This window comes from Giraffa tippelskirchi, chromosome 2, assembly GCF_054371585.1.
Source record: "Giraffa tippelskirchi isolate mGirTip1 chromosome 2, T2T-mGirTip1v1.2.pri, whole genome shotgun sequence".
Taxonomy (NCBI): domain Eukaryota; kingdom Metazoa; phylum Chordata; class Mammalia; order Artiodactyla; family Giraffidae; genus Giraffa; species Giraffa tippelskirchi.
The window spans coordinates 153220349-153243187 of NC_137276.1; the positions used below are offsets into that span (position 1 = coordinate 153220349).

A 22839-nucleotide genomic window follows, 5' to 3' on the forward strand; every position below is an offset into this window, starting at 1 on the left:
GGGAGTGTTGCTATCATAGCATTATTACATCTTCCAGTTCCATGAACATAGTCTATCTTTCCATTTGTTTGGTCTTGTTTAATTTCTTTCAATGTGGTTTTCAGTGTACAAGTCATATACTTATATACTTCTTCTTTTGCTGAATCTATTCCTAGTTGATGTAGTTTGATGACATTATAAATGGATTTTTTTTTTTAATTTCATTTTCAGAATGTTCACTGGCAATGTATAGAAATAAAATTAATTTTTTTTTTTTTTTTTTGGCCATACCAGCGGCTTTTGGGATCTGAGTTTCCCAACTAGGATTTGAACCCCAGCCTCAGAAGTGAGTGTTGAGTCCTAACCATTGGACCACTAGGGAATTTGCAGTAAAGTTGATTTTTATAATGATCTTGTATCCTGCATCCTTCATTCACTAGTTCTGATTTTTAAAATGGATTCTTTGGAATTTTTCACCTATATGATCATGTCATCTGTTAATAAAGTTAATTTTACTTCTTCCTTTCTGATCTGAATTCCTTTTATTTTTCTTCCCTAATTGATCTGGCTAGAACCTCCAATACAGTGTTGAACAGAAGTGGCAAGAATGGACATCCTTAGCTTTTTTCTATCTAAGGGGGAAAGCATTCAGTTTTTTACCATTAAGTTCAGTTCAGTCGCTTGGTTGTGTCTGACTCTTTGTGACCCCATGAATCACAGCACATCAGGCCTCCCTGTCCATCACCAACTCCTGGAGTTTACCCAAACTCATGTCCATTGAGTCGGTGATGCCATCCAACCATCTCATCCTCTGTCATCCCCTTCTCCTCCTACCCTCAATCTTTCCCAGCATCAGGGTCTTTTCAAATGAGTCAGCTCTTCGCATCAGGTGGCCAAAGTATTGGAGTTTCAGCTTCAACATCAGTCCTACCAATGAACACCCAGGACTGATCTCCCCTAGGATGGACTGGTTGGATCTCCTTGCAGTCCAAGGGACTCTCAAGAGTCTTCTCCAACACCACAGTTCAAAAGCATCAATTCTTCGGTGCTCAGCTTTCTTGATAGTCCAACTCTCACATCCATACATGATTACTGGAAAAACCATAGCCTTGACTAGACGGACCTTTGTTGACAAAGTAATGTCTCTGCTTTTCAATATGCTGTCTAGGTTGGTCATAACTTTCCTTCCAAGGAGTAAGCGTCTTTTAATTTCATGGCTGCAGTCATCATCTGCAGTGATTTTGAGCCCCCCAAAAATAAAGTCAGCCACTGTTTCCACTGTTTCCCCATCTATTTGCCATGAAGTGATGGGACCGGATGCCATGAATATGATGTTAATTGTGGATTTTTCATAGATGGCCTTATCATTTTGAGAAATTTGCCTTCTGTTCCTAATTTGAGTGTTTTTAATATGGAATGGTTGCATTTTATCAAATGCTTTTTTCTGCATCTGTTAAGATAATCTTGTGGATTTTATCCTTTATTTTATTGATATGGTTTATAAGCTTGATTCATTTTTGTATGTTAAGTCAGTCTTACGTTCTTGGAATAAATCTCACTTGGTCACAATATAATTGTTTTTACATGTTGTAAGATTGAGTTTGCTAAATTTTTCTGAGAATTTTTTATGGCTGTCTTCATAAAAGATATTGTTCTATAATTTTCTTTTCATATCTTTTCTTTTTTGGTCTTAGTATCAAGTATATTTGATACCTTGGTATACTTGCTCATGAAATGAGTTGGAAAGTGTTCACTCTTCTGTCTTTTGGAAGAGGTTTTGAAGGATTGGTGTTAATTCTTTAAATATGTGGTAGAATTCAGTAATAAAATCATGTGAGCCTGGAATCGGAGAAGGCAGTGGCACCCCACTCCAGTACTCTTGCCTGGAAAATCCCATGGACGGAGGAGCCTGGTAGGCTGCAGTCTGTGGGGTCGCTAAGAGTCGGACACGACTGAGTGACTTCACTTTCACATTTCCCTTTCTTGCACTGGAGAAGGCAATGGCAACCCACTCCAGTATTCTTGCCTGGAGAATCCCAGGGACGGCGGAGCCTGGTGGGCTGCCGTCTATGGGGTCGCACAGAGTCGGACACGACTGAAGCGACTTAGCAGAGCAGAGCAGAGCCTGGAATATTTTTTGTTGGAAGTTTTTAAATTACTAGTTCAGTCTCTGCTTGTTAAGTCTGTTCACATTATTCATTTCTTCTTGAGTCAGTTTTGGTAGTTTTTGCATTTCTAGGAAATTGTCCATTTAGTCTGTTATCTAATCTGTTGGCATATAGTGGTTATGGTGTTCTCTTATAATTCTTTCTGTTTTTATAAGGTTTATAGTGATGTTTCTTATTTATAATTTGAGTCTTCTCTCTTCTTGATCTGTCTAGCTAAAGGTTTGTCAATTTTATTGTTTTTTTTCAAAGAACTAATTTTGATCATAGTGATACTATTTTTCTTTGCTCTTTCATTTATTTCTGCTTAGCCTTTATTATTTACTTCATCTTGCCTTGGGTTTATTTATTTATTTTTTAGTTTCTTAAGGTGAAAGTCTAGATTATTGATTTGAAATCTTCCTTTTTTTTTTTTTTAAAAAAAATAGATGTTTATAGCTGCAAATATCTTAAGCAATGCTTTAGCTGCGTTCTGTAAGTTGTGTCTGTTGTATCTTCATTTTCATTCATCTTGAAGTATTTTCTAATTTCCCTTGAGATATTGGTTATTTAGAAGTATGTTGTTTAATTTCCACATATTTGTGGATTTCTCACATTTCCTTCTGATACTGATTTCTCACTTTTTTCCATTGTACTTAGAGAACATGCTTTGTAGGTTTCCATTTTTTTAGTGTATTGAAACTTATAGCCTAACATATGGCCTATTCTGGAGAATATCCCAAGTGCACTTGAAAATAATGAATGTGTTTTGTTGTTGAGTAGAATGTTCTATAGATGTCTGTTAGGTTTAGTTGGCTTATAGTTTTGTTCAAGACTTTTGTTTCCTGTTCATCTTCCTCTAATTGTTCTCTCCATTATTGAAAAATGAGTATTGAAGTATCTAAATGTTATTGTTGAGATACCTATTTCTTATTTTAGGTCTTTCAGCTTTTATTTTATTTTGGGATTCTGATGCTGCAGTAGACAGTTCACAGTTCTGCCTTATTAGCCTTTACTTCCTGCTTATGCAGGTCCTCAAAGTCAGGCACAGGTGGTAAGTCTTTTCAGGTCTTTCCTTCATGTGTCCACAGCCCTTTACCTGTACATGTCCATGTCCTTCTAGAGTTCCAGAAATATTTTGGAGATTTTGAAAGCCCCTGAAGACCTCCATTCTCCAGTTTTTCCTTTTAAAGTTTCTGATGTGTCTTTAATCAGTTCCTTCTGGTGCACTGCCTCTGGCACCTGTAATGATATCCCTTGAGGATAGTGCTGTTTGCTTAGAGTAAGCTCTGAGTCAGGACAGAAAAAGATAAGCCCTAGAATGGAGCTTTTAAGTGAGCTGCCAGATAGGTTAGACAGTGATAGTTCTCTAAGGGATGGGCTTTTGGGGCACTCCAAACCCATTTTGCCCCCTTGAATGGTTGCATGGGTGCTGGTTTTCACAGCTACCACAGTTGCAAGGCTGTTTGTTGGTTTCAAAGCTACGGTGAAGCTGGGAAAAAGCGAGTGGAACTAGGTAATGTTAAACCACTGTGAAGCTCATTGTTCTTACTGAAATTCAGGCATTTTCCTTGAATAAAACATTCCTAGGATTATTGGAAGCCGTAAGTAATTTCGAGAGTTCTGGAAAAGTTGATTTTGATCGTATCTGCCAGTGTTCTCTTTGCTTTCATGGAGGAGCAGATTATTGGAGGTTCTCCCTCCATCATCTTATAGGTCAATCCCTCTGGCTTTTGTTTTTGTTTGGTTTGGCCTTTTTCCTCTCTGTCCTTGTCCATGGATGGTTTCTGTTGCTCTGCCTTCAGGTTCACTCTCTTTCATGTCAACTCAGCTGTTAAATCCATTCTGAATATTTATCTTCCATGATCATATTTTATAGTTCTGTAATTTTCATTAGGTTCTTTTTATATTGCTTCTGTTTCTCTCCAGCATCTCTTCATTTATCTGTTCAAATTTTCATGTGTTGAAACATATTTTGTTTTGTTTCATTGAGGATAAATAGTTGATTTAAAATTCCTATCAGTTCTAACATTTTGTTCATTTCAGGGTTGGACTTGATTTTCTTTTCCCTTAAGAAAAACATAATATGTTTTATTTTCTTGTTTCATCACATGAAATATGATGAAATATTTTAGATTGTATCCTGGATATGTGAATGTTACATTATGGAGATTCTGGATTCTGTTATTTTTTTCCACCAATAATTTTTTCTCATTGTTTTATCAGGTAATTTTCTTGGCTGGGCTTGAATTGCAAACTCTGTTTCTGTTGTGGATCCAGTCTCTTCTCAAAAGATCCTTTGTCCTTAGCTGGTTTGCTTTGATTCTGTTTCATCTGTGTGGCTTAAGGGTCAGTCAATAATGAAGGTAATCAAGTTTGAAGATCCTCTTTCTGGCTTAGTTTTTTATAAGATTCTGCCAGTGTGTTGACTGTTCACATCACTTCTCTAGCTCCCCAACTAGAAAGATTGCTGGTTTTCCCATGTGAGCCCCCAGCTGCTACTATGCTTGGCACACAGACTGCACTTGGTCTCAGACTGCAAACCTCCAGTGATGGTAATTTACTCGTGCATGTCCCTGTCTCCTCTCCTCTGAGCACACGAACTCCACACCAAAGCCAACTACTCTAGGACCTTCAGGGGTGAACTCTAGTCTTGGTTCTGACTTTTTCTCTCTGGATGATCTGCTCTGACTGTTGTTCATACACAGCAGCTTAGGGATCAGTTACTAATATGGGTAGATAGTTGGAAGATCCCCTCCTTGACTCTTTCTGTTTTGAGATTTCACTGGTCTCTTCCACATTCATGGTTTCCTTCACTTTTCTGGTCCCCTCTCCCAGAAAGATTACTTTTCCTTCTGTTACAGCCTCTGTGTGGAGTTACTTGCGTGGGTGCCAATCTGTCCTGTTCCCAGTGAATGTGAACTTCCCACCAGATTTGGCTACTACTTCTGTTCCCTTTTCAGTACCTTCAGGTAGCTTTTCATATAATGTCTAGGTTTTGTAGTTTTTTCTTTCTGGAAGGACAGGAGCAGGGAAGATCATTTGGTACAGTCTTAATCCCTCTTTATTCTTAGTCCCTTTTCAGTAGCCCTGAAACTAATCCTTTTGAAACAAACTTGAAAATTACCTTTCATGTATATATGTATCAAAAATGAAAGCAGAATATAAAAAACTCCATGTTCTGGTTCATAAAGCACAACAAATTTAAAAGAACAGAAATCATATAAATCCTGCTCTCAGACCATAATGGAATTAAACTAGAAAATACTAACAGAAAAAAAGCTGGGAAGTCTCCAAATACTTGGGAGATTAAACAACACACTTCTAAATTATACATGGACAAAGGAGAAATCTCAAGAGAAATTTAACAGTATTTTGAAATAAATGAAAATATTTACAAAAATTTGTGAGATGCAGCTAACACAGAGCTTCGAGGGAAATTTATAACATCGAATGCATATATTAGAGAAAAAGAAAGATCTAAAATCAGTACTCTAAGCTTCTACCTAAGGAATTTAGAAAAAGAAGAATAAATTAAATCAAAGTGAGCAAAAGAAAAATAATGAAAATTAGAACAAAAATTAATAAAACTGAAAATAAGAAATCAGTTGAGAAAATTGTTGGTTTTTGCGGGGTTTGGTGAAAACCAAAAGCTCTTTCTTTGAAAAGATCAATAAAATCTGAGCCTCTAGCCAGGCTAGCTTGGATAAAAAGGAGAGAATACACAAAATTACTAATGTCAGAAATGGAAGAAGGGAAGCTGTCCAGATCCTATGGGCATTAGAAGAGTAATAATAAAAGAGAATTATGGACAATTCTATGCTCATAAGTTTGATAACCCTAATGAAACAGGCCAATTTTTTGAAAGATACAATTTGCCAAAACTCACACAAGAAGAAATAGATAATCTGAATAAGCCTGTACCTATTAAAGAAATTGAACCAGTAATTAATAGCCTTCCAAAACAGAAAGCACTAGGTCCAGTGTGTTTCACTGATGAATTTTGCTAAACTTAAATTTAAGGGAGAAATTATACCAATTGTCTACAATCTCTCAGAAGACAGAACTCAGGGAATATTTTCTAGCTTTTTCTATGAGGCCTGATACCAAAACCAAGACATTGTAAGGAAATAAAACTTATAGACCAGTATCTCTCATGAATATAAAAACAAAAATTCCCAGCAAAGTATTAGCAAATTGAATCTATCAAGTTATAAAAAGAATTATACACCACAACCAAGTGAGGTTTATCCCAGGTGTGCAAGGCTGCTTCAACATTTGAAAGTCAGTTAATGTATTTCATCACATCAGTAGAATGAGAGAAGAAAAATCACATGATCATATCAGCAGATGCTGAAAAAGCATTTAACGAAGTTCAACTCCTATTCATGATAAAAATTCTCAGCAAATTAGGAATAGAGGAAAACTTGTGGAACTTGATAAAGAACATCTACAAAATACCTACAGCTAATGTCATATTTATTGGTGAGAAACTTAGTGATGAGGAGCAAGACAAGGATGTCCTTTTCTTACCACTGCTTTTCAACATCATACTGAAAGTCTTAGCTAGTGCAAAAAGATAAGAAAAGGAAATAAAAAGTGTATGGATTGGGAAGGAAGAAATAAAACTGTTTACAGGTAACATGATCATTTATGTAGAAGGTCTGAAAGAATTGACCCCAACACTCCTGCAACTGATTAGCAGTTGTTGCAAGTTTGCAGATACAAAGTTAATATACAAAAGGCAGTCACTTTACTGTATACCTTCTGTGAACAAGTGGAATTGGAAAATAAAAGCACACTGCCATTTATCCATTCAGTTCAGTCGCTCAGTCATGTCCGACTCTTTGCATCCCCATGGACTGCAGCATGCCAGGCTTCCCTGTCCATCACCAACTCCCGGAGCTTGCTCAAACTCATGTCCATCAAGTCGGTGATGCCATCCAACCATCTCATCTTCTGTTGTCCCCTCCTCCTGCCATCAATCTTTCCTAGCATCAGGGTGTTTTCCAGTGAGTCAGTTCTTTGCATCAGGTGGCCAAAGTATTGGAGCTTCAGCTTCAGCATCAGTCCTTCCAATGAATACTCAGGACTGATTTCCTTTAGGATAGACTGGTTTGATCTCCTTGCAGTCCAAGGGACTCTCAAGAATCTTCTCCAACACCACAGTTCAAAAGCATCAATTCTTCGGCGCTCAGCTTTCTTTATAGTCCAACTTTCACATCCATACATGACTACTGGAAAAACCATAGCTTTGACTAAACAGACCTTTGTTGGCAAAGTAATTTCTCTGCTTTTTAATATGCTGTCTATGTTAGTCATAACTTTTCTTCCAAGCAGCAAGCGTCTTTTTAATTTCATTGTATTTCATGGTATAAATACCATTTATATTAGTACCCTTATGTATAAATCTGACAAAGTATGTACAAGATCTAAATGAGGACAACTACGAAACTCTGATGAAAGATATCAAAGAACTCAATAAATGGAGGGATATTCTGTATTCATGGATAGGAAGACTCAATGCTGTCATGATGTCATTTTGTACCAAATTGATCTACAGGTTCAGTGCAATCCCAATCAAAATCCCAGCAAGTTATTTTTTGGATATTAATAGTCTTATTCTGAAATGTATATGGAGAAGCAAAAGACTCAGGATAGCTAAAACAGTATTGAGAGAGAAGAACAAAGTTGGAGGACTGACACTATCTAACTTCAAGATTTAATATAAACCTACTATAATCAAGACAGTGTGGTGTTGGCAAAAGAATAAAAAAATAGATCAGTAGAACAAAATAGCTCGAAAATAGACTCTCACAAACATAGTTGACTGATCTTTGAAGAAGCTTTCGATGTAAAGATAGTCTTTTCAACAAATGGTGCTGAAAAAACTGGATAGCCATGTGCAAAGTGACAGCTTTTTAATATGCTGTCTAGGTTGGTCATAGCTTTTCTTCCAAGGAGCAATCGTGAATCTAGACACAGACCTTACACTTTTCACAAAAATTAACTCACAGTGGACCATAGACCTAATTGGAAAATGCAAAACTGTAAAATATCTAGAAGACCACACAGGCAGTAATTCAATTGACTGTAGTCATGGTAATGAAATTTTAGATACAGCACTATACATGAAAGAAAGATTATTATCCATGAAAGAAGTAATTGATAAGCTGTGCTTCTTTAAAAGTAAAAACTTCTGCTCTGCAAACGACAACATCAGGAGAATGAGAAGGTAATCCAGACTGGGAGAAAATATTTGTGAAAGATTCTTATCCAAAATATATAAATAACTCTTAAAACTTGACAATAAGAAAATGAGTAACGCAATTAAACAATGAACAAAGACTTGAACAGACATCTCAAAGAAGATATGCAGATGGCAAGTAAGCAAATTGAAAGATGTTCAGTACCATTAGGGAATTACAGCTTAAAACAGCAATGAGATGCCAGCACACACCCCATTAGAATGGCTGAAATCTGAAACACCAACACCACCAAATGCTGGCTAGGATGTGGAGCAATAGAAACTCTCATTTATTGCTGGTAGAAATGCAAAATGGTATTACCACTGTGGAAGACAGTTTGTCAATTGCTTATAAAACTAAACATGCTTTTACTGTATAATCCAGCAACTGCACTCCTTTACCCAAAGGAGTTGAAAATCGTATCTCCACAAAAGCCTCACCACAAATGTGGATAGTAGCTCTCTTCATAACTGCCTAAACTTGGAAGCAACCAAGATGTTCTTTAGTAGGTGAATGAGTGAATAAACTTGGTACATCCATGCAATGAAATATCGTTAAGTACCAAAATAAATGAGCTATCAAGCCATGAAAAGATGTGGAGGAAAATTAAATGCATTTCTGAGTGAAAGAAGCCAGTCTGAAAAGGTGACAATTTATGTTTCCAATTATATGACATGATGCAAAAGGCAAAACTATGGAGACAATAAAAGAATCAGCGTTTGTTAGGGGTTGAAGGGAATGGAGGGACAAATAGGTAGAGCAGAGGATTTTTAGGGCAGTGAAACTATTCTGTGATGTTATAATGGTGGGTATATGTTACTATACATTTGTCAAAACCCATAGAGTGTACAGGGCTTCCCTGGTAGCTCATATGGTAAAGAATCTGCCTGCAACACAAGAGACCCAGGTTTGTTCCCTGAGTCAGGAAGGTCTCCTGGAGAAGGGAATGGCAATCCACTCCAGTATTCTTGCTTGGAGAATTCCATGGACAGACCATGGAGTTGCAAAGAGTTGAACACAATTGAGCGAATGACACACTATAGAGTGTACAGCACCAAAAGTGAGCCTTAATGTAAACTGTGGACTTAGGTGGTAATGATATGCTAGTGTATGTTCATTGATGACAAGAAAGGTCTCACTGGTGCAGGGTGCTGGTAGTGATGGAGGTTGTGTGGTGTAGGAATGAGGGGTATACAAGAAATCTCTATACCTCCATCTCAATTTTGCTGTAACATGATTAAAACTTCTCTAAAAAAGTAAAAGTTTATTGATTGGAAAAAATGTTTGGAATTGAAGCAGAATGTAATTATTCGTGTAATTTTGAGCAATTCAAGCTTATTTGCATATACAACAACACAGACTTGGAGTCTTTATAAAGGATTATTGATTAAGAGATGTACACTTGCATTATTCAAAAATTTCAGTTCATCAGTATTACCAACCATAAATTCCTACCAACCATAAGGATTGCTGATCACTTCACACCTTCTTGATGCTCTTATACTATTCTTTGTTAACTTTGATCTTTTGGCCTAAAACTTGGTCTAATTATGTTTCCAGTTTCTTTTAACCAAGAAATAAATTTGTACTACCAGATGACAGAATGTTACACCTTAGACATAACTTTAGGATACAGAAGATCATAAAGAGTGTTTAGTCTTAAGTTTCTTAAACATTTGTGAACAATGACCTTTTTAGCCTAGAATATTGTAGGTAGTAAGAGTCCATGTTAACAAATGAGAAGGCATTATAATTATACCTTAATATTAATTAGTTAATTTGTCAAATCATTGCCTGTTCAACACCTTCTCTTGGCCCAAGCTATTAGTTAAGCCAACAATACATAGATCTCTATACAAGGTTTGCACCTTTTATTGTATGTATACCCTTGAATGACTGACTGATTTTGTGTCTGTGAAAAGAATCTATTAGAAATTCTAAAAAAAAAAAGTATTAATTAAAGTGGTCTTATCTCACTTTTCTATTATTTGGGAATATACCTAGAGCACCTTAAATGCCAAAGGTTTTTTTTTTTGGTAGTTGTTTCCACATAAAGATTATATTTCTGAAAAGCTTTTGAGAGAGAATTGCTAAAGATACTTTTCTATTTTAGATGAGCAAGTTGTTATGGGCAACAAGCTTCTTGTATATATTAGGTAAGAGATTTTTTAATTTATTTATGTGTGTATGCTTCTTTTACAAAAGTTCTCCTATATTCTCAGAGGTACTGTGATCTCTTAATCTGTACAGTGCTTTCATTTTTCAGTGTTCTTTCATGTATAGCTGTGCTTCTGAACAATCAGTAATTCTGTCCCCCACCCTTGCTCCCCTCTGCCATATGTTTGCAATGTTTAAAGATACTTTGCTTTGTCACAACTGGGGTCAGGAGAGATGCTACTGGCATTTAATGGATAGAGGCCAGGGATGCTGCTTAGCATTCTGCAATGAACCGGATAGTCCCCACAGCAAAGAATACCAAAATATCAGTAGGGCAGAGGTTGAGAAATCTTGATACAGAGTATTTTACTTCTATGGGATATGTTTTTGTCCATATTTTATGTATAAGGGCAAGAAATTAGTTTGCATCATGAACAAAGTTAGTGACTGAAGTAAGCAGAAGTGTTTATCTGTTTATTCCTGGATCAGAGTTCTTCTGATAGACTATGCAGGCTCAGAACTGTGTCCTTATAGAGCTTTCACATAGATAACTGGCTGGCAGGCAGGCAGGAAGGTGGCAGAACCTGCTGGCACATCATTTTAGCTTCTGTATGCATCAGAGTTAACTTTGAGACCTCTTTCACATTTGTTACATCGATTCTTTAGTATAGAAGAACATATGTAGCATTTACCTTGCTCTTTATCATCTGCACTTTAAACTTTTTAGAGTATGCTGGTATCCAGCTGTCTCTAACATTCAAAGTTGATGACTACTTCAAAGAGGTTTAAAATTTACTCCTCCCCACCCCCTGCCACCAAAATAAGGACATACTCAAAAGACATTTTATAACTCAGCCCCCAGAGCTAGTCATTAGCCATTAGGAAGGTCTGGTTTGGAGGTAAAACTGTACAGTTAATTTCTCATGAGATTCTAATTCTCCCCCAAGGTTTGTCCTATTACAAATATTTTTTAGCCTAGCTCATTCCCCATCTTTATTCAACATTCTTAGAACCACTGGATTTAAAAGTCTCTGCGAACCTGAGGCTTTTACCTGTTAACAGTATAATGATGCTATCAGATTCTTTCCAGATGCTGGGTATGACACTTTTAGGTAATCTGTCCTTATTCCTTCTTGTCCATTTAGTGCAGCTTGGGTTTTTCTTAGGAAAAATGAAAAGAAATGAAAGTCATTACTCAGTCACAGGATGTGTTATTTCACCACCACCTTCTGTCACCCACATTTTCCGAACTGGCTATCATCTCGATCTGGATTTGGACCTGACCTAACTGACAAGAGCTGAGCCTGCCTAAACATCAGACTAGTATCTTGGGTTTGAGAACAGTGTGTTCCCAGGAAGTTAGCCCATTAAGAGTCACCAAATCCGTTCAATTTCTTCTCTTCTAGCTGTTGTCTAGCGGGTCGTGCCTATCCCCTGGGTGACATCCCTGAAGATCTTGTTCCCTTGGTTAAAAACCAGGTTGGTGCATTTTCATAGCATTTTTACTCTCTTAAAATGCAGTTAAGACAAATTGTAATTGAGGGTTGCACATGGGTCCAGAGCTATCTGCTGTGACAGGAGAGAGCCTGCACACTATGACTGGAGCCAGTAATTATAGCTGAGAGAGGTTAGAGAAGTTATCACCCAGTGGCAATTTAAACTAAATTCAACCTGGTTTTATTTTATACAAATGGGAATCATTGCTTCAGTAAGATACTTTGTGAGAAAAGAATCAACTTTTTTTTTTTTTTTTCAACTTGCAGGTTTTTGAATTTCTAATTCGCCTGCATTCAACAGAAGCCCCCCCTGAAGAAGAAATCTATCCCTATATTCGGACTTTGCTGCATTTCGACACACGAGAATTTCTAAATGTATTGGCGCTGGTAAGAAATACTGCGATTCTAAGGTATTTTTAAAGGGAGTTGGGGTGATAAATATTTTTAATAGAAAGATGAATAATAGTCCTTACACAGGTACAGTTTTTATGTCCTAGCAGTAAGTCAGGGTCTCAAATGTTTAATTTTGTTGTGCCATCCATAATTTCTAATTCTTTTTCTCCTTCCTACCCTTCCTTTCCTGCTTTCTTCCCCTCTCTTTCCTTCCTCCCTGAGTATTTATCTGTGTCTGTCTGTATGTCTCTTTGTGACACATCCTTATTAAAAAGTTAAAGCAGAGTTAGATGTGGTACATCCTTGATTTCATAAATTGTTATTGTTTGCATACTAAGGATGGCAGATTGCTCTGAATGATATGTGATGATGATGATAGTAGAAGTAACTGGAGTTGAAATGGAATATGGAAGCTTCCTGCTGAAAAAATATCCTTATACCTGTTTTTATTAAAGATAGTCTGGGTAAGCCAGATTCTCTGTGAAAATGCCCCCGGGAGGATAATTATATAAAACATGATATATCTTCCTAATTAAGCCATATTGTTGTTGTTGTTTTTAAAAAGCTTTTGATAATGTGGACACTGCTTATATTTTAGTGTCTAGTGAAACAGCAGACTCACAAATTAAAAAAAAATTGTATGTGCACAATATTTGAAGGAAATAAGGAAATATATCTAAATATTAATAGTGGTTATATCTGTGAGATGAAGTAAATTTATTTAATGAATACATAGTGCTCTTATTATAAGTTGAATAATAAACTGTTAAATTTTTTAAAAGTGCCTGTGAGAAGGTTGAGATTCCACTCACATCACATTTTGCATTAGTTTAATTGGAAAATCTGATTTCAGAAGTAGTAACTTTAATAGCAGAGGAAGAAGGGAAAAGAAACTTAGAAAATCAAAGTCAAATCTAGTTGGTTTAGGAGACCGTCGATGTCCAGAATACAATATAAGTGTACTTAGTGTTTGGCCTGGAGGAAAAAAGAAACAAGAATTGGTAGGGCAGGGATTCAGAAAGCATCCTAGAGAGCAACAAAGGATTTTACCTAGTTTTCATTTTTTAAAGGGCTGTCGTGGCACTGAAGATCATTTGGGATTATGCTTATGTCTAAATTATGATATTGACATTGATAGTAAGACTGCAATAAAATCTCTGTCATTTACTTGACAAATATTTGCCAAGTATGTCACACATACTGTACTAACTGTGTGTATACCCTGGGCTGACAGGATATAAACCTTGCCTTTGTGGAGGAAGAGGATCCAGCTTGTAGATAAGTAACTATAGCATGGTGTAAGACATGTCACCAGAGATATGCAGGATGCTGTAATAACATTTAGGAGGGGGGATCTAATGGAAGGGTCAGGAAGGTGTCTTGGATGAAATGATGTCAAAGGTGAGTCTCACAGGATGTGTAGAAGTGTGGTTAAGGATAGGGAAAAGTATTTCAGGTAGAAGGACGGAGTACGTAGAAAGACCTGGAAATAGAGCGGTATGTGTTAAGGTAATTGAAAAAAATTCAGTATGGCCACATCTTTAAGTATAAGGAATTCTGCAGACAGAGAGAAATCCAGACAGGCAGGTAGAGACTGAGTTTTATTATCCATGGTAGGAAGTTTGGACTTTATAGCTGCGGAAGCCTTTTGCCTTACTTAGTCGCTAAGCCCTTCCGACTCTTTGCGACCCCATGAACTGTAACTCGCCATGCTCCTCTGTTCTTGGGGATTCTCTAGGCGAGAATACTGGAGTGTGTTGCCATGCCCTCCTCCTCCAGGGGATCTTCCCAACCCAGAGATTGGACCCAGTTCTCCAGGCATTGCAGGTGGATTCTTTACCATCAGAATAGAAAAATGTCATAATTTGTAGTTTAGGAAAATTCCTTCTGATTGTTGAATGGAAAATGGATTGAAATAAGATAAGATTGGAGGCACGAAGATGTTAGGAAAATTTTGTGGTCATGTAGATAGAAGATAATGGTGGCTTGAATTAGGACAGTGACAGTGGGGGTTCTAAGACATGAAAGGATTTGAAAGATATTTTAAGAGGTAAATCAGCCTAAAATTTAGAGTTTATTGTACAATTCGATGTGAAAGGTAAGATAAATAAAGAAGCATCAAAGATTCCTACATTTCAGACCTTATGAACTGAATGTATAGTGGTTTATTTGTAGATTCAACAGGAAATCAGAGGAGAAACAGTTTTATTAGGAGATGGATGAGAGTGGGGGTGCAGAATAGTGGTGAGGTATGGTGGAGGTAGATCAGTTCAGTTCAGTCACTCAGTCATGTCCGATTCCTTGCAACCCCATGCACCGCAGCACGCCAGGCCTCTCTGTCCATCACCAACTCCCGGAATCCACCCAAACCCATGTCCATCGAGTCGATGATGCCTTGCAGCCATCTCATCCTCTGTCGTCCCCTTCTCCTCCTGCCCTCAGTCCTTTCCAGCATCAGGGTCTTTTCCAATGAGTCAACTCTTCACATGAGGTGGCCAAAGTATTGGAGTTTCAGCTTCAACATCAGTCCTTCCAATGAACACCCAGGACTGATCTCCTTTAGGATGGACTGGTTGGATCTCCTTGCAGTCCAAAGGACTCTCAAGAGTCTTCTCCAACACCACAGTTCAAAAGCATCAATTCTTTGGTGCTCAGCTTTCTTTAGTTAGTTCTTTTTTGGACATAATGAATTTGAAATGCCTAAAAGACAAGCAAAGGTTTCCTTGTGTGTGCGCATCAAGGGTTGGCTGCATCCCCAAGTATTACAGCTGGAGAAATTGATAAGACTTAGGATCCTAAATCCTGGTTTCACTACCTATTTGTCTACTATAGTTGATTATTCATGTGACCTTCCTAATTAATATGCCTTAATAAAAAGAACATTTTTAGGGAGGCACTAAAGAATTTAGATGGCAGACTTTTAAATCATATTTTCTCACTTTTTAAAATGTAGGAATATTTTTTTCAAGTGAGGTTTTGAACTTTAGCCTTATTAGGGTACAATTTATACAAAATATAATTCATCCATTTCAAGAGAAGAATTTGACAAGCATGCATGCATGCATGCTAAGTCGCTTCAGGAGTGTCCGACTCTGTGTGACCCCATGGACAGCAGCCCACCAGGCTCCTCTGTCCACGGGATTCTCTAGGCAAGAATACTGGAGTGGGTTGCCATGTCCTTCTCTGTTGACAAGCATATGCAGTCTTACAACCGCTACCACAATCTAGATACAGAACAGGTGGTCACTTTCGCAGTTTTGTAGTGAGTCCCAATCCCAGCCCCTGGCAACTGCTGGTCTGCTTTGGGAAACAGGGTTTCACCTTTCTAAAATGTCATTTAGAGAGAAACATAAACTTTTTGGTTTCTTCTGGCTTCTTTCACTTAAAATAATGCTTTTGAGAGTTACCTGTACTGTTGCTTTTATCAGTAGGTTGTCCCTCTTTATAGCTATATAATTTTTCAGTTTATGGATATACAGTTTGTTGATCCATTCACCAATAGTTGGTCCTTTTGATTGTTTCTAATTTAAGTTACTATGACTAAAGCTATCATGAATATTTACATATAAGCCTTTGTGTGGACATACATCTTTATTTCTCTTGAGTAAATACCAAATAATGAAATCACTGGGTCTTTTGTTAAGTGTATTGTTTTACTTCATAAAAAAGTAACAAGACTTTTCTAAAGTGGTTCTGCCAGTTTTCATTCCAGTAGTATATGAGAGTATCAGTTTCTTCATCTTCTCTCCAAAACATTGTATGGTTCATCTTTTAAATTTGACCATTCTAGTAGTTGTGTCTCTTGATGAAAGTGAAAGAGGAGAGTGAAAAAGTTGGCTTAAAACTCAGCATTCACAAAACTAAGATCATGGCATCTGGTCTCATCACTTCATGGGAAATAGTTGGGGAAACAGTGGAAACAGTGTCAGACTTTATTTTTTTGGGCTCCGAAGTCACTGCAGATGGTGATTGCAGCCATGAAATTAAAAGACGCTTACTCCTTGGAAGGAAAGTTATGACCAACCTAGACAGCATCTTAAAAAGCAGAGATATTACTTTGCCAACAAAGATCCATCTAGTCAAGGCTGTGGTTTTTCCAGTAGTCATGTATGGATGTGAGAGTTGGACTGTGAAGAAAGCTGAGTACCGAAGAATTGATGCTTTTGAACTGTGGTGTTGGAGAAGACTCTGAAGAGTCCCTTGGACTGCAAGGAGATCCAACCAGTCCATCCTAAAGGAGATCAGTTCTGGGTGTTCATTGGAAGGACTGATGTTGAAGCTGAAACTCCAATCCTTTGGCCACCTCATGCAAAGAGTTGACTCATTGGAAAAGACCCTGACGTTGGGAAAGATTGGGGGCAGGAGAAGAAGGGGACGACAGAGGATGAGATGGCTGGATGGCATCACCGACTCGATGGACATGAGTTTGGGTAAACTCCGGGAGTTGGTGATGGACAGGGAGGCCTGGCACGCTGCGATTCATGGGGTCGCAAAGAGTTGGACACAACTGAGTGACTGAACTGAACTGAGTAGATGTGTACTGGTATCTCATTGTGGTTTTATATTTCCCTCCTGACAACTGACATTAAACATCTTTTCATTAAAATATATTAGCAAAGAAGTTCTGTTTACCATTCGTATATTCTCCATCCATACATACTCTATGGTGAAAATATCCACTTTTTGACTATTTTTCCCTATTTTTAAAAATTGTATTTGTTTCTTGTTTTGAGAATTTTGTTTTAGGTAAGTTTTTAAAAATCAGATTACATGAATTTAGCAAGTTTTTTTTCTCAGTCTGTAGTTTGTCTTTTCATGTTCCTAACACTGTGTTTTGAAGAGTGGAAATTTTAAATTTTGATCAAGTCTAATTTATTAGTTTTGTTCTAGGAATCCTGCTTCTGGGTCTGTAGCTATGAAATCTTTGCCTAACCCAAGGTCACAAAGATATTCTCTAGAAGTTTTATGGTTTTACCTTTAAATCTGTGATCCATTTTGAAGAAATTTTGGCCTGTGGTATAAAGTTTAGATGCAAGGTCTTTTTTTCTTGTTCTTTTTTTTTGCATTGAGATATCTAACTCGTATAGCATCATTTGACAAAAAGAGTGTCCTTTTTCTACTGGATTGTCTTTGTACTTTGTCAAAGATACATCATCTGTGTATACTGGGTCTATTTCAGAACTCTATTCTATGCCCCTGGTCTGTTTGTCTATCTTGAATGCCAGTGCCACACTGCCTTGATTACTGTAGCTTTATAATGAGTATGAAAATCATGTTATATGTTCTTATTCTTTTTCAAAATTACTTTATATTTTGTAGTTTTGGGGTTGTTTTTGGCATTTTAATATGAATTTTAAGTTATCTTGTTAACTTCTGCAGAAGCCTGCCTGGATTTTGATTAGGATTGTGTTCAGTGTTTAGTCAATTTAAGAATTGACTTAGCAATACTGAGTTTTGTGACCGATGAAGAGGTATACTGTTCCATTAATTTAGATTTTCTTTAATTTTTCTCAGCAATATTTTGTAGTTTCCAATGTAGTTTTTCTAAGTGATGGGATTCAATGTAATGTTTTCTCTACTATTATACAATTAAAAATTTTTGAAGTGAAATAACACTTGCCTCCCACTTATCTTGCTCTTTTAAACTGCCATTAGGAAAACTGATGTCAACTTGACTTTTCTTACCTTTCCTAGAGACTTCATCTTTTCCTAGAGTACCAGAATACTTTTTTCCTTATATTAATATTTAAAGAATAATAGTTTAAGATATTACTCAGAATTGACTATTTTCGGTCAGTTTTGCCATATATGTACTGTGGGCCTTTTTAATATGTGAATTTGAGTCTTTTTAGTTTAAGAAAGTTTTGTTGAATTACAGATTTAAATATTTTTTTCTGCTCCATTATTTTGTACTTCATCTTCAGAAACTTAGGTTATTTGTATATTAGATCTTCTTTATCTTCTATATTTATCACCTTTCTTTGGTCTCTTTTATTTCCTTCTTTGTTTAAATTTCATTTTCTTGGTTCTTTTTATTTACGTTCTCTATTTCTGTTAACTATACTTTTGGTCGTATCTGTTCTCCCTTTGGTAGCTTATAATTCTGTCCACATTTCTAAGATGACTTTTTTTTTCTTTCAATTTTTTTTTTCCGGAATTCAGTTAGCTCTTATTTCACATTTTCCTACTCTTCATTTCTCTTCTGAATTCTTAAATTTCTGGTTTGTGATGTTCTTTCAAATCTGAAGTTGTATGTTTAAATATATTTCATGTATGTTGAGATATTGTTTATAATTTACTTCTATTTTGTGGCTAGTTCTTTGTTTTATTCTTAAGTGCCTTCACTTTCTGTTTTTTTTTTTTATCATTTTTTTATGGATTTTTCTAGACTAGCAATAATTGGTGATCTTGTTGGATCATGGGGTAAGATTACATACTATTTTCCATATTCAAGAACCTGCTTTATTTGCTATAACTAAGTGCAGTTTCTTAAATAAATAGTGTTCTTTGGAGTGTAGTCTATTTTCTCAATCTTTGACAAGTCTTTTGTTTTAGTAGGATCTTTTTCTTGAGTCCTTCCTTCTTTACCACAGGCCTCCAAGGAATATATTTCCTTTTCCTTTTCTATCTCAAAAGCTGTATCTTACCAAGACTTCTGATTCATACTTGCTAGACTCCTTCCTTTGATCTTCCTATCAGCCAGTGCTGTGATCCACTGGGTTGCAGACCTGGCCTCAGTACTTGCTCACCCAGGATGAATCTTCCTTTTCTTTTGGAGGTGAATTCCATTTGATACTATATGTGTTCTGTGCCAGCTGAAACCTTGTCATACCCTTCCTTCCTCTACCCAATTCTCTCTTGACGGTTTTGTTTTTTTTTTAATGGGCTTTGGAGCCAACTTTGCTAGTTGGAGATGTTTACTTTCCCACCTTTATGTAAGTCAAAGTTTTTAATATGTGTTGTCCTTCTAGTTTTCCCATTAGGCTGGGTTGTGGGTGATTCTTTTACTTCTTTTCTGTATACATGGATCTTATTGGGAGATGTGTGAAGAGATTAGGACAGGGGTTCACAAAATACAGTCTGTAGACCAAATCCAGCTCCATGTGACCTCTGGCTTGGGTGAGACAAAAGTATATTTTTCTATTTTTAAGGGTTATAAAAATGGAAGAATATGTCATGCAAACCACATGTATCCTACAAAGCCTAAAATCTTTTCTCTCTGGTCCTTTACAATATTTCTTGACCCCTGGATCAGAATTTAGCCAACTATCATTATCTTACAGAAACTCTATAATAATTTTTAAGGGGCTACAGAAAGAAGTTTTTATGACCAAATTCACAGGTGACTTTGGACTTGAATTTTAGGCCTACTTTTGCACTTCACAAACTGTCATTCTCCATTAGGACGTCTTTACATATTATTCCTCTAACAAGCATTGTATAATTAGAAGAATCTTTGTGGAATGATAATGTTTTAACATAAATGTGCCATTTTGGTGGCAGCTGTTAACTACAGTCAAAATATGTCACTGTGTATATCACAACATTTATAATAAAAGTATTTCACCATTTAATTATGTTTATAGTAGTAAACTTGCAATGTGTGTTTCAAAGCAGTGAATACATGTTACCAAAAGGCAAATGGATAAAGCAATTCTTTTTTACTTGCTGTCAATGCTGTAGTTATTTAATACATATGCTAATTCTCCATGATTTTGTGTTTACTTGAATAGCACTTGATTAGCAGATAGTATCTTGTCTGATAGCAGAGTGACATCTCACTTTGGCAGGCTGGGTGTGAGGGGGAAGTTGTGTTTGTTTGAATGTGTGTGTATTTGTTGTTTTCCTAAGCCTTAGAACTGAGAGACTTTCTTGACCATCTTTCCCTCTTCAGACTGGGTCATGTTTAACCCATGTAAACATCAAAATACCCTCTGTTTGAGCTTTCCGGATAAGAGTTCCTACAGTTCCCTAGGTAACTCATTTCAGCTTTTCTTAACTAACTGGCAGCAAAGTGTTCTAGGTGAAGAAAAAAATTTTTAGAAAGATTTCATTTTCCTCTGTAATTAACTAGACAAATCAGCAGTCATTGTTTAAGTGCTTACTGTGTGTCAGACAAGAAAAGGGAAAGAAGGACATGCTGGTAGCAAAGAGCATGAGCAGAGGGTCTTTGGAGAAGTTGGGGAAGCTTGGGGCCAATTTAAAGAACAGCAGATATTCTGGTTTGAATTTTAACTATGATGTAGTCTTGAAAGTTTGTGGCTTGGAAATTCTTCTTTAATCTGTTGGGACAACATGTAGTCTATTTTCTTGCTTAGAGATAGTCAGTAGTAAATTACTGCTTTGTGGATTTAAACATTTCATGCACAGATGGGCACAATAAAGGACAGAAATGGTATGGACCTAACAGAAGTAGAAGAGATTAAGAAGAGATGGCAAGAATACATAGAAGAACTATACAAAAAAGGTCTTAATGACCAGGATAACCACGATGGTGTGGTAACTCATCTAAAGTCAGACATCCTGGAATGTGAAGTCAAGTGGCCTTAGTAGCATTACTATGAACAAAGCTAGTGGAGGTGATGAAATTCCAGCTGAGCAATTTCAAATCCTAAAAGACGATACTGTTAAAGTGCTGCACTCAATAGGTCAGCAAATTTGGAAAACTCATCAGAGGCCGCAGAACTGGGAAAGGTCAGTTTTCATTCCAGTCCTAAAGAAGGGCAATGCCAAAGAATATTCAAACTACCACACAGTTGCACTCATTTTACATGCTAACAAGATAATGCTCAAAATCTTTCAAGTTAGGCTTCAGCTGTTCATGAACCAAGAACTTCCAGATGCACAAACTAAATTTAGAAAAGGCAGAGGAACAAGAGATCAAATTGCCAACATCCATTGGATCATAGAAAAAGCAAGAGAATTCCAGAAAAACACCTACTTCTGCTTCATTGACTACGCTAAAAAAGCCTTTGACTGTGTGGATCACAACAAACTTTGAAAAATTCTTAAAGAAATGGGAATACCATACCACCTTACCTGCCTCCTGAGAAACCTGTGTGCAGGTCAAGAAACAACAGTTAGAACCGGACATAGAACAACAGACTGGTTCCAAATCAGGAAAGGAGTATGTCAGGGCTGTATATTGTCACCCTGCTTATTTAACCTTTGTGCAGAGTACATCATGTGAAATGCCTGGCTGGATAAAGCACAAGCTGGAATCAAGACTGCTGGGAGAAATATCAATAACCTCAGATATGCAGATGACACTGTTTCAGGAAGGGGGACCCCTTCCAGGGCCCGAAACTGGGCTCTTGTCTAACACTCAGAAATGAATTGTCCGAGGAGACACATGTGCTGACAAAGCAAGAGATTTTAGTGGGAAAGGGCACCCGGGTGGAGAGCAGTAGGGTAAGGGAACCCAGGAGAATAGCTCTGCCACATGGCTTGCAGTCTCGGGTTTTATAGTGATGGGATCAGTTTCCGGTTTGTCCTTAGCCAATCATACTGACTCAGAGTCCTTCCTGGTGGTGCACGCCTTGTTCAGCCAAGATGGATGCCAGAGAGAAGGATTCTGGGAGGTGGTCGGTCATGTGGTGTCTCCTTTTGACCTTTCCCGAACTCTTCCAGTAGGTGGTGGCTTATTAGTTCCCTGTTCCTTACCAGGACCTCCTGTTGTAAAAGGGTGCCTGGCCAGGGTGGGTGGTTTCAATCAGTGTGCTTCCCCTAACAACACCACCCTTATGACAGAAAGCAAAGAGGAATTAAAGAGCCTTTTGATGAAAGTGAAAGAGGAGAGTGAAGAAGCTGACTTAAAACTCAGCATTCAAAAAACTAAGATCATAGCACCCAGTCCCATCATTTCATGGCAAATAGATGGGGAAACAATGGAGACAGTGAGAGGCTTTATTTTCTTGGCTCCAAAATCACTGTGGATGGTGACTGCAGCCATGAAATTAAAAGATACTTGCTCCTTGGAAGAAAAAGCCATGATCAACCTGGACAGCATATTAAAAAGCAGAGACATTACTTTGACAACAAAGGTCTGTATAGTCAAAGCTGTGGTTTTCTCAGTAGTCATGTACGAATGTGAGAGTTGGATCATGTAGAAAGCTGAGTGCTGTAGAATTGATGCTTTCGAATTGTGGTATTGGAGAAGACTCTTGAGAGTCCCTTGGACTGCAAGGATATCAAACCAGTCAATCCTAAAGGAGATCAACTGTGAATATTCATTGGAAGGACTGAAGCTGAAGCTCCAATACATTGGCCACCTGATTCAAAGAGCCGATTCATTAGAAAAGACCCTGATGCTGGGAGGAGAAGGGGACAACAGAGGATGAGATGATTGTGAGAGGGTAATGGGCAGGAAGGCCAGGGGTCTCCAAACTGAGGAAACAGGCTGCAAGTGTCTTAAAATTCTGT

General features: G+C 37.2%; 1 protein-coding gene across 50 annotated transcripts in view; it reads left to right on the top strand.

Moving 5' to 3' along the window:
• Positions 1–22839, top strand: part of VPS8 (VPS8 subunit of CORVET complex) — a 378806-nt gene that overhangs the window by 197215 nt on the left and 158752 nt on the right. For all 50 annotated transcript variants that reach the window (XM_081571329.1, XM_081571349.1, XM_081571332.1 and 47 more), the window contains 3 exons: positions 10485–10527; positions 11935–12007; positions 12292–12411. In XM_081571329.1, the coding sequence (XP_081427455.1) occupies positions 10485–10527; positions 11935–12007; positions 12292–12411 (236 nt within the window). The remainder of the gene's footprint in view (positions 1–10484; positions 10528–11934; positions 12008–12291; positions 12412–22839) is intronic.